Source organism: Eretmochelys imbricata, chromosome 2 (assembly GCF_965152235.1).
Source record: "Eretmochelys imbricata isolate rEreImb1 chromosome 2, rEreImb1.hap1, whole genome shotgun sequence".
In the NCBI taxonomy this organism is placed as follows: Eukaryota; Metazoa; Chordata; order Testudines; family Cheloniidae; genus Eretmochelys; species Eretmochelys imbricata.
In genome coordinates, this window is record NC_135573.1 from 88710470 (window position 1) to 88724363 (window position 13894).

Here is a 13894-nt window from a genome sequence, read left to right on the forward strand (position 1 = left end):
TCTTATGTGCATGAATTTCCTTCTTAGTCTTGCTTTTAGAGGCACTGAGCACAAAACCGTACTGGTCTTGGTTTTATTTTGTAACATACAGGTCACCTTGAGAGGTTTTTCTGAATTAACTTCATTCTTGGTAGGGAGAGACGAAAAAAAAGGATCTAAAAAGGAAAAGTGTGTGTGTGTGTTAATAAGGAGGGGCAGATAAAAGAAAACCTGTAAATCTAAGGCTATGTCTACACTGCAAATTAACGTGTAAATAGTTGTAGCACAGGTAGGCATACCCGTGCCAGCTTTCATTTAGCTAGCATGGGTAACAGTAGCAATGAAGACATGGCAGAATGGTCCCTGGCATGGTCTAGCAATATGAGTATGTATCCAGTGTCCCTGGGGGCTTATACTAGGGCCTGTGCTGAAGCCTGTGCCACCACATCTTCATTACTGTTGTTACTGTCACTAATTAGATGAATTGGGTATGCCTACCTGTGCTACAATTCACATGTTAATTGGCAGTGTAGACATACCCTAAATGTAAAGATGGTTGATGTGCTTGTTTTCAAGGTCTCTTTAATTTCAATCTAAATATTTTAAGGAATAAAATCAAAGGTGGATGAACTAAAAGCAGCCTATGATCGAGAAGAATCTCCCAACTTGGAGGAATATGAGCCGAATACCATAGCCAGCTTGCTGAAACAATATCTACGAGAACTGCCTGAAAACTTGCTTACCAAAGAGCTAATGCCCCGCTTCGAAGAGGCTTGCGGGAAGAGCACAGAGGGGGAAAAAGTTCAGGAGTGCCAACGCTTGCTAAAGGAGTTGCCAGAGTGTAACCATCTCTTAATATCTTGGTTGATTGTGCACATGGACCATGTTATCGCAAAGGAACTAGAAACAAAAATGAACATCCAGAACATTTCTATAGTGCTCAGCCCTACTGTTCAGGTACATGCACAACCCAACAAGTATGTGAGCTGTATTGCAGTCCTAGCAAGAGATTCTTTAAACGTCCTCCTCTTAGAATTGTACACACAAACTATAAATGTTATAGTGTAGTTGAATAATAACTTCTCTTCATGTATTCTTCAGGACTTCATATTTTGGTTTTACTTATTCCTAATGTGGGCTGGTCTGAAATCCAGATGAACATATTTGGCCTTTAATTATAGTTAAATAATGTAAGCGTTATAAACACTGCTGTATGACTAGTTTTACAAGTAAGCTAACAGTGTGCAGTGAGAGAGGAGGAGTGGAAACCTTTGACACCTATAGTTGCACACACACTTCATTAGAATTTGTTAAAGTTGGTGGTTTAATGATTTATCATTGAACAATATTGTATTATTGCTTATAATATCAGGCCAGTCAATCCAGTTCTGTAAACACAGATTTTCCTCCTGAAATAATTATTTGGGTATATTGGCTAAGTATCAATTAACATATTATCAGAAGAAATCAAATGGACCTAGTAAGAGTTTTGAGCAATAACTGGATTACAGCTTAATTTCTAATTATACTTTATATATTTTAAATTAGTCACCGTTTAGAATTGGAGTTTTGCTGCATAACGCACTTTGTGATTGGGGGTTTTTTAAAATCTTACTTCATGATTTTATAATCTCAGTAAGGCCCTCAATAAGGCAAGAGGGTTGGGTTTTACTCACTGATACTTTGCTGTGGCAGCTACGCTGTCCTGTCCTCCTCTCTAACAGAATAGGCATGAAATTAATGCAGCGTAACTCATGTCTTGTCATGTCTTGTTGCTTAAATAGATTTAGGCAATAACATAACATTGGTGTCAGAACTGTCACTTATTTCAACACAAGTAGTGAATTTCCATTTGATAGATCAAATCAAAATCAAAACAAATCTAGTCTCAAGGCAATGAACATAACGCAGCTCTTTCAAAAACATTTTCTGGCCAGCTTTTTTCCCCCTGTTTAAAGTATTTGAGATGTGTTAAAGTATATTTTAAATCTCTTGAAATATTGGGGAGAAATAGAGCAAATAGTTATTCAGTAGGCATAACTCAATGATTCCCTTATTTTTTTTTTTTTTAACATTTCACAATATGGTAGACATTACTTGCAGCCCTGTACAGAGTCTGTTAATGGATTATCCTTTAAAACTGTAAATACTAGTTTAGCTGAAGTCTGTATCTGTAAGGAAGGGGGGGTATCATTCTGAGCATTTTAGCAAACATGATGTTTGCATTCTATGCAGGCTATGTGGTCTAGTAGAGTTATAAAATGTGTTCTCATTAACCCTTTAGTCTCAGAGTTAGGCCAGTCTACACTACAGACTGATATCGGTGTAACTACTTTGCTCAGGGGTGTGAACAATCCAGACCCCTGAAAGACATAACCCTCCATGTAGACAGCACTATGTCGGTGGGAGAGCTTCTCCCATTGGCATAGCTACTGCCTCTCAGAGAGGTACATTAACTACACCTACGGGACAAGTTCTCCTGTTGGTGCAGGCGCATCTTCACTTAAGCGCTACAGAGGCACAGCTACATTGGTGCGGCTGCGCTGATGCAGCGTTTTAAGGGTAGATTTGCCCTCAGTTTCCTGATGTTCCTGGCTTACTCCAGATTTTTAAGGTTTTGAGTTTTTCATACCCACTGATATCTAAAAACAGTAGCAATTGAATGAGGTAATATAGTCTACTATAAAGGAGTCACTAAGTCTGTTAAGCACAGATGTAATGACAAATGATCATTCTCATTTTGCAGTAAGCTAGAGAGAAAAATCAGCTTGGTGGATAAAAGGGAAAAAACATAACTGGTGCAGTACAGTTCTTGTAAGGTCTCTCTTGTCTGTCACTAGCACTGACTTCACATTTTTGTGTATGGAGAAAGGCCTAACAAGACACTAGCAAATTTCTGTGTCTACCATTTGTAAAGCTAATTATTGCAAGCCAACAACTTTTAGCTTGGAAATAGAATGTGTCATGGTCACCAGAGGGTACAGTGATGAGAGACCACAAAGTGAATACAGCGTGGTCACGCTTCCTTCAGGCTCGCAGCAGATCATGAATTTCAGACATAATTTTATTTTAAACTAACCCTTGAATCTTCTAGAAGTAGTATTGATTAGCTTGTCTGAACAGAGTTGTAGCTATATCCCAAAGATGGAAAAAAGCTTACATCCTTTGTCCGGTAAGATACAATGTAGGGCAAACGTACCATTGATAATAAAGGACATTGTGTTAAAAAATCACTTTCTGAAGTAGTATTTTCACTGTCATTTCTTCCCAGATCAGCAACCGTGTCCTGTATGTATTTTTTACACACGTCCAAGAGTTCTTTGGAAATGTGACTCTAAAGCAGGTGACAAAACCCCTTCGCTGGTCTAATATGGCAACGATGCCAGCACTGCCAGAAACACAGGAAAACATTAAAGAGGAAATCAGACGACAGGTTTGTCTTTACCTCAGTGTGTCTGGCCTGAAGATTATGTTCTTGTTCAGGCAGCTGAGACCTGATGGAAGGAGATCTCATAGACAGTAGTGATGACTTTTAAATTCCCATGTGCTGTAACAGTTTGCTGTAAACTCAGTAATGTGGCTAAGTAGTTGGTATTTTGTTAATGTTACCATTGTATTTGGGGGAAGATATGTTGTACTTCTGTAGAGGCGTATCGAAAAACCAAGTCTTGTACTAATCACCTTGTGAGCTATTCAAGGATTTTCTTGATGTATGGGGATAATGGGGACAATGTTTTGCAGGTAAGTGGTTTGTGTAATATCCCTTAATAGCATGCTCGAGGAGTTATTTAAATGTGTCTGAAGTTCATTACTAACAGGCCAACAAAATGTGGTAATAGGGGATGTGATACAGAGTTCCAAACTTGTGGAACTGGAAAGGTGACTTTTCGCAGGGACTGCTTCTCTGGTGCATTGGGGTTGCTTTGTGCTGCCTCAGCAGTCTCCTAGAACTGGTTTGCCAGGTTACTGGAAGATTTCGCCTTGCCTATGGAAATCCATGAGTGATGCAGAACTGCTGCAGCACCTCTTACACCACCTGGTTTTCAGTGCATGAGCAGGAGCTGAGGCATCCCTATGTACTGGTGACTCCAACTGCTATAACATTGCCTAGGAGCTGCAGCAGTTGGTCTAAAATACAGCAGACTTCAGACTGCTCTGGATTGGGGTGTTAGCGCTCGAAGGGCAAGTTTCCAGTCCTTCTCCTAACATGTGCTGCACACTACACTTCTGAAATAGAAGATAAGGGCCAGGATTTCTGGGAAAATAGATATTGGTTATAAGTGTCTTTTGGAATGGGTTCAGCTCTCTGGAATTCAGTTCAGGGCTGAAGAGCTAGCTAAACAGAGGTGCCTTCCATGAGTATGGGAGAAGAGGGACACTAATAACCCACTGAATCGAGGAAGGAGAATGGAAAAAGGAGCTAGAACTATTTGAATTTTCTTCTGGACAAGTTGCAGTTCAATGTTAATGTAACTTCTAACATGTACTACCCATGCTAATGCTGGTGGTTTTCCCATATCATTCCTTAAGACCTCCAGAAAAGATCTTTTGTGATAGTAGTAAGTTTAGATAAGGGGAAGGAAAGGGTATCTTATTTTATAAGTCTTTTGAATGGACTTTCCTCTGTGTATAAAGATTTGTGCATTTTGACGTCTGTCTCTGCTTCCATGTGTCTTACATAATTTTCTGTGTTGGTGCATTCTTGGCGTGCAGCCTTTATTATTGAAAATTAGCACTAAGGATAAACTTGAAATCGCAACTTTCCCTAACTTGATTCTGCTATTTATAATTAAAGGAACTGTAATTTGAGGTGATGAGGGAAAGCAGCCCCATGTAAATAATTTATTATTTGTATTACTGTAGCACCTAGGAGCCCTAGTTAAGCACCAGGTGCTAAGGGCTGTACAAATCCAGACCAAAAAGATGGTTCCTCCCCCAAAGAGTTTACAGTCTATCTATAAGACAAGACACAACAGATGGATACAGATAGATGGGGGAATACAAGGACAGAATGAGACAATGTGGTTAGCATGGTAGGTAGTGATCTCAGCACACTAGTAACCTAACTGTTGCCAAGTGTTTTGCAGGCATCTCAGAAAAGAAGAGTTTTAACCAAGGATTTGAAGGCTGGTAATGAAGAAATTTTGTGGATGTTTTCAGGGAGCTCCTCCCAAACAATAGGGGCAGTACAGACAAAAGCAAGAAGGTGCTTGTTTGAAAATTTAATAAGAAGGCAATGAAGAATGGTATCATTTGCTGACTGTAGGCAGGCATCAACATCTCAGTAGTGAATGAGAGACAATAGGTAGGATAGAGAGAATAGCCGTAAAAGGTCTTGAAAGTGAAGACAAGTAGGGTATGTTTGATGTGATGGGGAAGGGAGGAGCCAGGGGAGGGATACAAAGAGAGAATGTGACCTGGCCAAAGCAACAAGCTCAGAAAATGATCTTTGCAACAGCATTCTGAATGGATAGGAGCAGGGCAAGATTGCATTTGTCAAAGCTAAAGGAAAGGATGTTGCAGTAATTGAGATGCAAGATGATGCGAGCCTCGATGAGTTTCAGTTGTGTGGATGAATAGGAAAGTCCATACGTTTATAGATATTACACAGAAACAATCGGAAGATTTAGATATAGACTGGAAGTGGGGACCTATGTAGAGTTGTTAGTCAAGTATGATGGCCAGGTTATGGGTCAGTGACAAACAGGATGGTAGCATTGTCCACTAAGAAAGAAGGTAGGGAGAGGGATTGGAGGGCGGGGAAATCAAGAATAATGTTTTCTAGCCTTGTGGAGCTTGAGCTGAGAGCTTGAGATCCCCAAGGAAATGTCGGAATGACAGGGCAAGATTTTAGTTTGTACAGAAGATGAAAGGTGTGGAGTAGAGAGGAAGATCTGAGAGTCATGTGCAGAGAGATAGTAGTTGAATTTGTGCTTGTGGAGGAGATTACTCAGAAATAAGGTGGAAAAGGAGAAGAGAATGGGACCAAGGACAGAGCCCTGTGGAATCCCCATAGAAAGTTGGAGGGTGGATGAGGAGGATCCTTTGAAGGACACACTGAAGGAGCAATTAGAGAGATGGGAGAACCACAAGAAGACAATCTTGGAAGCCAAGGTGGAGGACAAGATTTCAAGAAGAGGAGCGTGGTCAACAGTGTCAAAGGTCGCTGACAGGTGAAGGAAGGTACGGATGGAGTACTAGTTCTGACCTTTGGCAAGAATGATTTTGGAATGCAAGAAGAGGAATCCAGATTGGAGAGGGTCCAGAATGGAATTGGAGGAGAAGAACTCCAAACAGAGAATGAAAACAGCATGTTCAGTGAACTTAAAGATGAAAGGAAGACGGGGCTGTAGTTGGAGAGGCAGCTCGGGTCAAGGGTCAGGTTTTTAGATTTGAAAGACTAAAGCATGATCATATTGTGAGAGGAAAGAGCCAGAGGGGGAAGAGAGATTAAGGAGAAGAGTAAGGGAAGGGGTCAGAGTGTGTGCAAGGGAGATCAGGAAATGTAATAGGGTCACTGGGAAGTGGAAGGTTTAGAGGAGAAGTGCAAACAAGAAACTTCTGCGTCTGTGACAAGAGAGGCGGAGGAGGAGAGGGTTGTAGGGGAGGGGGAAAGGTCTTGTCTTTTTTTGTCAGTTTTCTCTTGGAAGTAACTGGCCAGATCCTGTGTGGAGAGGAAAGTGGAGGGTTTAAAGAGCAAGTCAAAGTTGATGAAAAGGCAGCTGGGATTGAGGACATGGAATTAATTAAATTGGAGAAGTAGAGTAGTTTTAGCTAGGAAGATGACAGAACTGAAAGAGGAGCGAATGAATCTGTAATAGAAAAAATTGGCCGAGTCATGGGATTTGTGCCAGAGACACTCCACAGAATGAGAGCAGGATTGGAGGAAGAGGCTGGTTGGGGTGGCCCAAAGGTGGGGATTGGCAGGGCAAACCTTGTGATGGGAGATGGGCAGAAGAGTCAACGGTGGAGGAGAGAATCAGTGGAACAATCATATCCGTGGAAGAAAAGCTAAATCTAACATCCGACAAGGAAGAAGTAGGGTGATGTCTGTTTAGCCATGAGTGCTTTACACAACCAAAAAGAAGGTTGTTATGAGAGCAATGGAAATTAAGCTTTTTTCCCCTCTAGAAGGAAACCAGTGAGTTCCCTACTTGCAGTCCAGGTTCTTGTGTCTACAAGAGATTGTGGTATTTTTCCGTTTCCCTTTCTGTAAAATGGGGATAATGTATTGACCTCTTTTTGTAAAGCACTTTGAGGCCTACTGATGAAATGCACTGTATAAGAGCTTGGTAGTGGTGGTGGTATTGTGTATTATTAGAATGTAGTTGTATAGCACTGAGTGGTGAATATGATGCTTTTGGTGTTATTCTAGGAGTTCCTTTTGAACTGTTTACATCGAGACTTGCAGGCGGGGATAAAAGACTTATCCAAAGAAGAGAGATTATGGGAGGTACAAAGAATTTTAACAGCCCTCAAACGGAAACTAAGAGAAGCTAAAAGACAGGTGGGTCATTTTATCTGTTCATTGCCAAACCTTTCAAATTCACAGATTGTAATTGCTGTGAGAATATTTTTGACCCTGTTCAAAGTGGTCTTGAAATTTCCTGTTATAATAGCTTCAGTGACATGCACAGGTTTTGTTTTGTTTTGAACATGAAACTAACTCATCTTCAGGACCTCTCATTGCAATGTGCTGGAGGTGTTCTAAGAGAGGGTTAAGATGTGTTTGATTCGCATTTAGAAAGGGTAAATGTTGTGATGGGATTTTGGTTTGATTTTCTTGTTGCATATCCTGTCTGTTTGATCTTGTTCTTAGCTTGTAAGTACTAAAAAAGGCAAATGGAGGATTTTCTAAACATTGAAGTTGCTGTGTAATGCAAGCATCTGGCAGGACTGAGTAGATAATTAAAAGGTTTGCTATATTCAGGGTTCCAAAAGGATGAGAGTTTTCTTAAATGTGAGAACAGAAATGGATTTTTAGAGGAATAGGTGAGCAGTTAATTACTTTGCTTATGTCAACATACCACATAAGTGCCTGAGTCCTACTGGTCCATTTGTTTCAAAAGGACGTCCATTTAAAATTGCAGTTCTAAATGCTCACAGCCGTTCAGTAGGAAAGAGCTTGAATTTTCCCATTTCACTGAATTTGTTTTTACCCAGTGCTTTGCTGTTGTTGAGTTGTGCTTTCAGTCCAGTTTTTGATTTTCAGTCTTTGGTTACATTGACCTTGAGCCTTAGGAATCTGTTCATCAAACACATCACTCTGGTGCGCATAAAGCAATATGTCCTGAGCAGCCAATACATACAACTCCAATTGATTATCTACCCTGGAACATCCACAGTCTGCTCTAAACATACTGCTTCCCCGGAACAAGTAAATCCAAAAGCTGTCCTTATTTAACTACCATGTGTCCCAGAAAGGAGGACTAGTGATGAATGACTTCTGGATACTGTTTTAAAAAACTTGAAATAAAAACAGAAACCTTCTCTGGGGATGACTCTAACAATACATGCTAGCTTTGGACAGATACGTGAACAGGATTCTATTATATAATGTGGTGATGTGGCCGGGTAGCCTTTTAATCCAAACTTCTGTCACTGCAGGAGTGTGAAACAAAGATTGCTCAAGAAATTGCCAGTCTTTCGAAGGAGGATGTGTCCAAAGAGGAAATGAATGAAAATGAAGAAGTTATTAATATCCTACTCACTCAGGTGGGTGGTGTGTTTAATCCCATTTTCCTTCTATTCTTCTTACCCTTCTGTTAATATACGAGCAAAGCAAGTTTTGGAAAACGAACCAATGACTAAAGAGAAGCAAATATATTTCAGGTTTATTAAAGAAACCTTTGCTTGTTAGTAAAGTTAGTCAGTTAAAGAAGGCTGTAATGTTCTGTTATTCTCTGTGTTTGCACCATGGAAAGCCATGATATATTGTCTGAGTGGTAGGTCAGAAAGTTCAAGAATGGGGAAGGAATAGGTGGCTGATTGCTGGAATGATCCTGAGGCCAGAGTAGGCACACACTGGAACAGGTGCTGAAAAATACTGTACATGTGAAGCGTTCATATTTCTATTTCATATTTAAACATTTTTATATTTAGTACCACAACTTTTCCTTAATATAATCTAGTTAACACTTTTACCTGTTTCACTGTTAACCAAAGAGAGGAGAGATTATTCTATTACGAGGTGTTCCACAGTCTGATCGGTGTCTCATTTTGGCATCACCTCTAGGTGGAGCTTGGGTTGTGGGAAGAATTTTCAGAGCACTACCACTATTTTCCCCCAGTCTGTTCCTGAACTGGATGAAGATAAAGACCCCCCCCTTTTTTTTTTTCCGTTTTAATTGTGTCTGTGAAAGTTTTAATGATTTGAGTGCTGAGGTGAGGCTGGACATATAAGGCTGGTTTTGAAAGTTTTGAACAGAAAGTGTAATGTACATTACAATAGAAATGTACTGATTAACTGAGCACTTCACATTGATGCATCACAGTTATATTTAATTTAAATGCTATAGAAAAGCGTTGAATCCTCCTGACTTACCTGGAGCCAGAGGAGTCATCTTCCCCTGAAAACGCTTCAACTCCAGCACACATGCTTGCAGTCTACTTGAAATTCAGAGTTTAAAACCTACTTTCTCACCCAGAGTGAGAGTCACAAAAGTACTTAGGTGGCAAAACCTCCCACTTGGGTGTCTAGGCACCTAAATCCCAGTTTTAGGTTCCACAAAACTCCTGCTAAACCCTGGAGGCACCTAAACTCACTCGGTGTCTGCATTTTCAGAGTATAAATTCCCTCTGTGCCTAGGTTTCTGCCTCTGAGTGTGCGCACTGCTGCCTCCCTCTAGGTGTTGGGATACCTACCTTCTGCCTGAGCCCCAGTGTGATGCACAAACCAGGGAAAGGTAGGCGTTCTCCTGCCAATCTTGTGTGTGGAGCCTGACCTGGTAGGTGTGCTCACAGGCCACCTATTTCATCAGTCAAAAAGTGGCTAGAGGCAGCAGCACCGACTTTATAACTTTTATCCTGGTGATTGGAGCACTCGCCTGGGATGTGGGAGATACACATTCAGTTCCCCCACCTGAGGCGGGGGGAAAGGATTTGAACAGGAGTCTCCCACCTCTGAGTGCTCTGAGCTATGGGATATTTTAATCTGGGGTTCCCTCAGTCTCTCCTGTTGAAGCTGTTCCACTGTGGATTAATAACTAGGTACTGGAACAGGGACCTGGGTGTCTCAATACCCAGATGGATGCCCTAACCACCAGGCTATGGAGTCCTTCTTGCTCTCTGGCCCAGTGACTCTTTAGTTATTTATCCACAGGAGCTCTTAAAGGAGCCCCACATCAGAATATTCACTAGCTCAGAGATTAGAGCATGCTGAGAGGTGGGAGACCCCTGTCAAATCCTTTCTCCCTCTGTGCCAGAGAGGGGAATTGTACCTGGGTCTCTCACATCCCAGTTGCCTCTGGGCTACAGGGTATAAGGTGGGTGCCACCACCTCTTCCTCTTCTGGCCATTTTGTGTGGGTTTAGACTGGTGCCTAACTCATTTTCCCAAGAAATGTCTTAGGCGCCCAAGCCCCCTGACTCCAGGAGAAGGGTTCCCATTTGAGAGAGAGGTGCCTAGCTCCTTGAGAGCGGCGAGAGTTAGGACCTACTGTCATCTGCATCTCCCATTGGCTAATTTAGGCAGTTCCCTGCCTGGCATGCTGGCTTTTGTGAATTGCAGCCTAAGTCTCCTATATCTCCCTGTTCGTTGTATAGGGAATCTAGGGTCTAACTCAGGCTTTGTGAATCACAATGTTGTGGTGTTCCTGTAATTTTGTAAGGTGGCTAAGTGTTAGGTATTGCAGCACTGATCATCCCAATGCCCAAGTCCCTTTGTGAATATGGGTCCCAGTGTCTGATGTACACTATGCTCATGATGAAAGGGGATGAGCTACTCACAACTCTCATTGGCTTCAGCCTGTCAGGTCAGACTTCCAGTTGTTAGTTTTCTCTCTCTTCCTCTCGAATGCCTGAATGAGAGGCAAGACTGAAGCATTTACTGTTCAAGTAACTCATACCGTTGTTCTCCTTCGCTTCTCTTGTTCATGCCTCACACTCTATAGTTCCTCTTTCCAAATATAATTGGAAGCTTTTCAGTAACATTTTCCTACAGATCTCATTCTTGCCCGCTTTTTACTGTGTTATCGACAACAAGGTAACTAAAAACTTGTCACTTAAGGAGGCTCGTTAGGTTTGATGTAATAAGTTAATCTTGTCTTATTGGATAGGTTGCTTGCTAGATAGCAAAATAAGTTCTGTGGGCTTCTTAAACCCTTTAGATGTGTTATTTTTTAAAAGTATAATTTTAAAAAAAAAAAAAGGTAAGTGGAGGTGTTTCCTTCCTCAGTTCTGCATTCTTTGCTCCTAGCCTCTTTGGAATTGACACGGGAGGGTAGGTTTAAAGTTTGTTTTATCCATTGGTTTTAAGTAAGCAGGCTAGAGTAAAGGACTCAGAATTTCCAGATCTTTCAAACAAGAAACACCTTTTCTTAATACTGGGAGGCTGGCACAAGTGAAAGGAGACAAAGGCCTTGGCTCATATATGAGGCCTGGCAGGAAAGAGATTAGTGTGTGGGGTGTTTGTTATGTGGAGAGAGTAGCGAGGGAGGTACTCAGTGTTTTTGTCTTCTTTGTCCCAGACCACTGTTTTGCCACCCACCTCATCCGTTCTTCCCCATCCATCATGACACTCTTCTGCCATAATTCTTGCCACCCACTTTCTATCTTTCAAGGTGAGTTTAGGACTTGTCTGCTTCTGTACTTGGTCCCAGTGTTTCCCCTTTGATTTGAGCTTTGGCACCTAATGGAGTCTGGGGAGCAGGAAATCCCAGCCTCACACTGTCTGGCTTGTGCTGGAATGTGGTGAGCCATAGCGCACAACAGTTCAGTAAGAAGATCTCAAAGCAGACGTAACTTGATTCAAGATTAATCTTGGCTGTGAGAGCTGATGGACCAGAGGAGTAGAAAGGTTGGCCAGCCTGTCCGCATACATCCACACTAGGACAAAACCGTGCTTTCAGCATAATTACCTGAAGTGTTCCCAGAAAACAAAGTTGCTTGGTCACTTCTGAGGATGCAGCATTAGAAAGAAGAAACACTGTAGTGTATTTTTTGTAGATCATAAATCCAAGACCTCATGAGGTGAATTAATTGATCATTGCAGGAGAATGAGATCTTGACAGAACAGGAAGAGCTACTGGCAATGGAACAGTTTCTGCGCAGACAGATTGCCACCGAGAAGGAGGAGATAGAACGTCTTCGAGCAGAAATAGCTGAAATTCAAAGGTAAGAAAAAGCCTGCTGACATCAGATCCTCAGCCAGGCTAGAACTCTTACAAGAATTTCTGCTGTGATTGTATACCTCTTACAAAGGGTTGGATTTTGAAAAACAGAAGTGTGCAGTTCAAAATGCTAATGGAAAGGACAGGAACCTGATGAACATTACAGATTGCCTTGTTGCAGCTTTTGGGATATTTTCTTCTAGATCATAGTAACTTGTGAAGACCTTAAGCATAAAAAAATCCCATTGTCTTAATGGACAAACTGCCTTTTTTCTTTATTTCACCAAGAGTAGAATTTGCTTTTAAGAAAGAAAAAGAAAGAAAACGCTTTAGTTTTATAAATTGCTGCAGACTCTCAAATGGATAGGCAGGTGAAAATAGCTACTTTCTCACCTGCATTTCCAGCAAACTTACATGCGAACAGGGCTTAAATTTAAGATCTCTTTTACCCTTTCAGTCGTCAGCAGCATGGTAGAAGTGAAACTGAAGAATATTCTTCTGAGAGTGAGAGTGAGAGCGAGGATGAGGAGGAGCTACAGATTATCTTGGAAGATTTGCAAAGGCAGAATGAGGAACTAGAGGTGAGACCAGTGCATTTTACCAAAATAACCTTTGCTTTTCATGCTGGCTTTCTTGGGGAGTGGGCTCCTAACCATGTGGAAGAATTTCTCTGAGGTGCGGTTTGGCAAGTGTTGCTCATTCTGTTCTCTGTGTAAGAGACAGAGAACAGAGGATTACTTCAGTCTCTCTCTGGAATATATTTAATTCTCAGGAACCAATCCTGTTCTTTTTAAAAGCTAACTTAATTCCCCAGGGCTCCTGCACCATGTGCAGTCATTTCCCCATGTGCAAAGTGGGTGTAAATTGCTACCAAAAATGATTTAGTAGAGTCTCACCACCACTTTGAACAGGTGTAAATGACTGCACATGAGGCAGGGCCTGGAGAATGGATTTCTCAGATTTTTTCACACACAGCCCTTTCCATTTCTTTCATGCATCTGTCTGTTTTTTTCCTCCCTACAAACATTTGAGACTTTCTCTTCACCTCCCCTCCCCTTTCTCTTCACCTATGCATTGTGTCTGAATTGTGACTCTTCATTTAAAAAAACAAACTTGGAGCTCCATTGCCCAGTTCAGGAATTGTTACTCACTGAAAAGTGACAAGAGCATTTTAAAAGAGCGGCATTGGTATCCAAAAATTAGATATAGACATTCCAGAGAGAGATTGAAGCAATTCTCTTACCTAGTGTGAGGAATAATTTTCCTGGGTATGGATAGTGTTACTTTAGCCAGCTAAGGAGAGCTCTAAGGTCCTTTCAGTCCCTTCTTCCCACTCTGAGGTTAGAGCTGTATTTCCTCCATCACACTCCCAGCCCTATGGCTGGGAGTAAGATGTAACACTTGGTGTATAAATTCTGGTCTCTTGCTTGATGGTGCCTAGTGCTGTCAGGAAGCTCCTGGGTTAATGTCCTTTACAATTCTCAGTAGAAACTCTGTACTTCTACTGTTTGGTGCTTCCCATCTGAGGAACTTAAATACTCCTCAGTTATTAATAAACTACATCTCACAAACACCCTGTCAAGTACT

The 13894-nt window shown here is 41.4% G+C and overlaps 1 protein-coding gene across 5 annotated transcripts in view; it reads left to right on the forward strand.

Annotated features, from left to right (window-relative positions):
* The window catches only part of RALBP1 (ralA binding protein 1), a 68278-nt gene that overhangs the window by 49659 nt on the left and 4725 nt on the right, over positions 1-13894 (forward strand). For all 5 annotated transcript variants that reach the window (XM_077810443.1, XM_077810442.1, XM_077810440.1 and 2 more), the window contains 6 exons: positions 587-936; positions 3251-3412; positions 7355-7486; positions 8587-8694; positions 12190-12311; positions 12765-12888. In XM_077810443.1, the coding sequence (XP_077666569.1) occupies positions 587-936; positions 3251-3412; positions 7355-7486; positions 8587-8694; positions 12190-12311; positions 12765-12888 (998 nt within the window). The remainder of the gene's footprint in view (positions 1-586; positions 937-3250; positions 3413-7354; positions 7487-8586; positions 8695-12189; positions 12312-12764; positions 12889-13894) is intronic.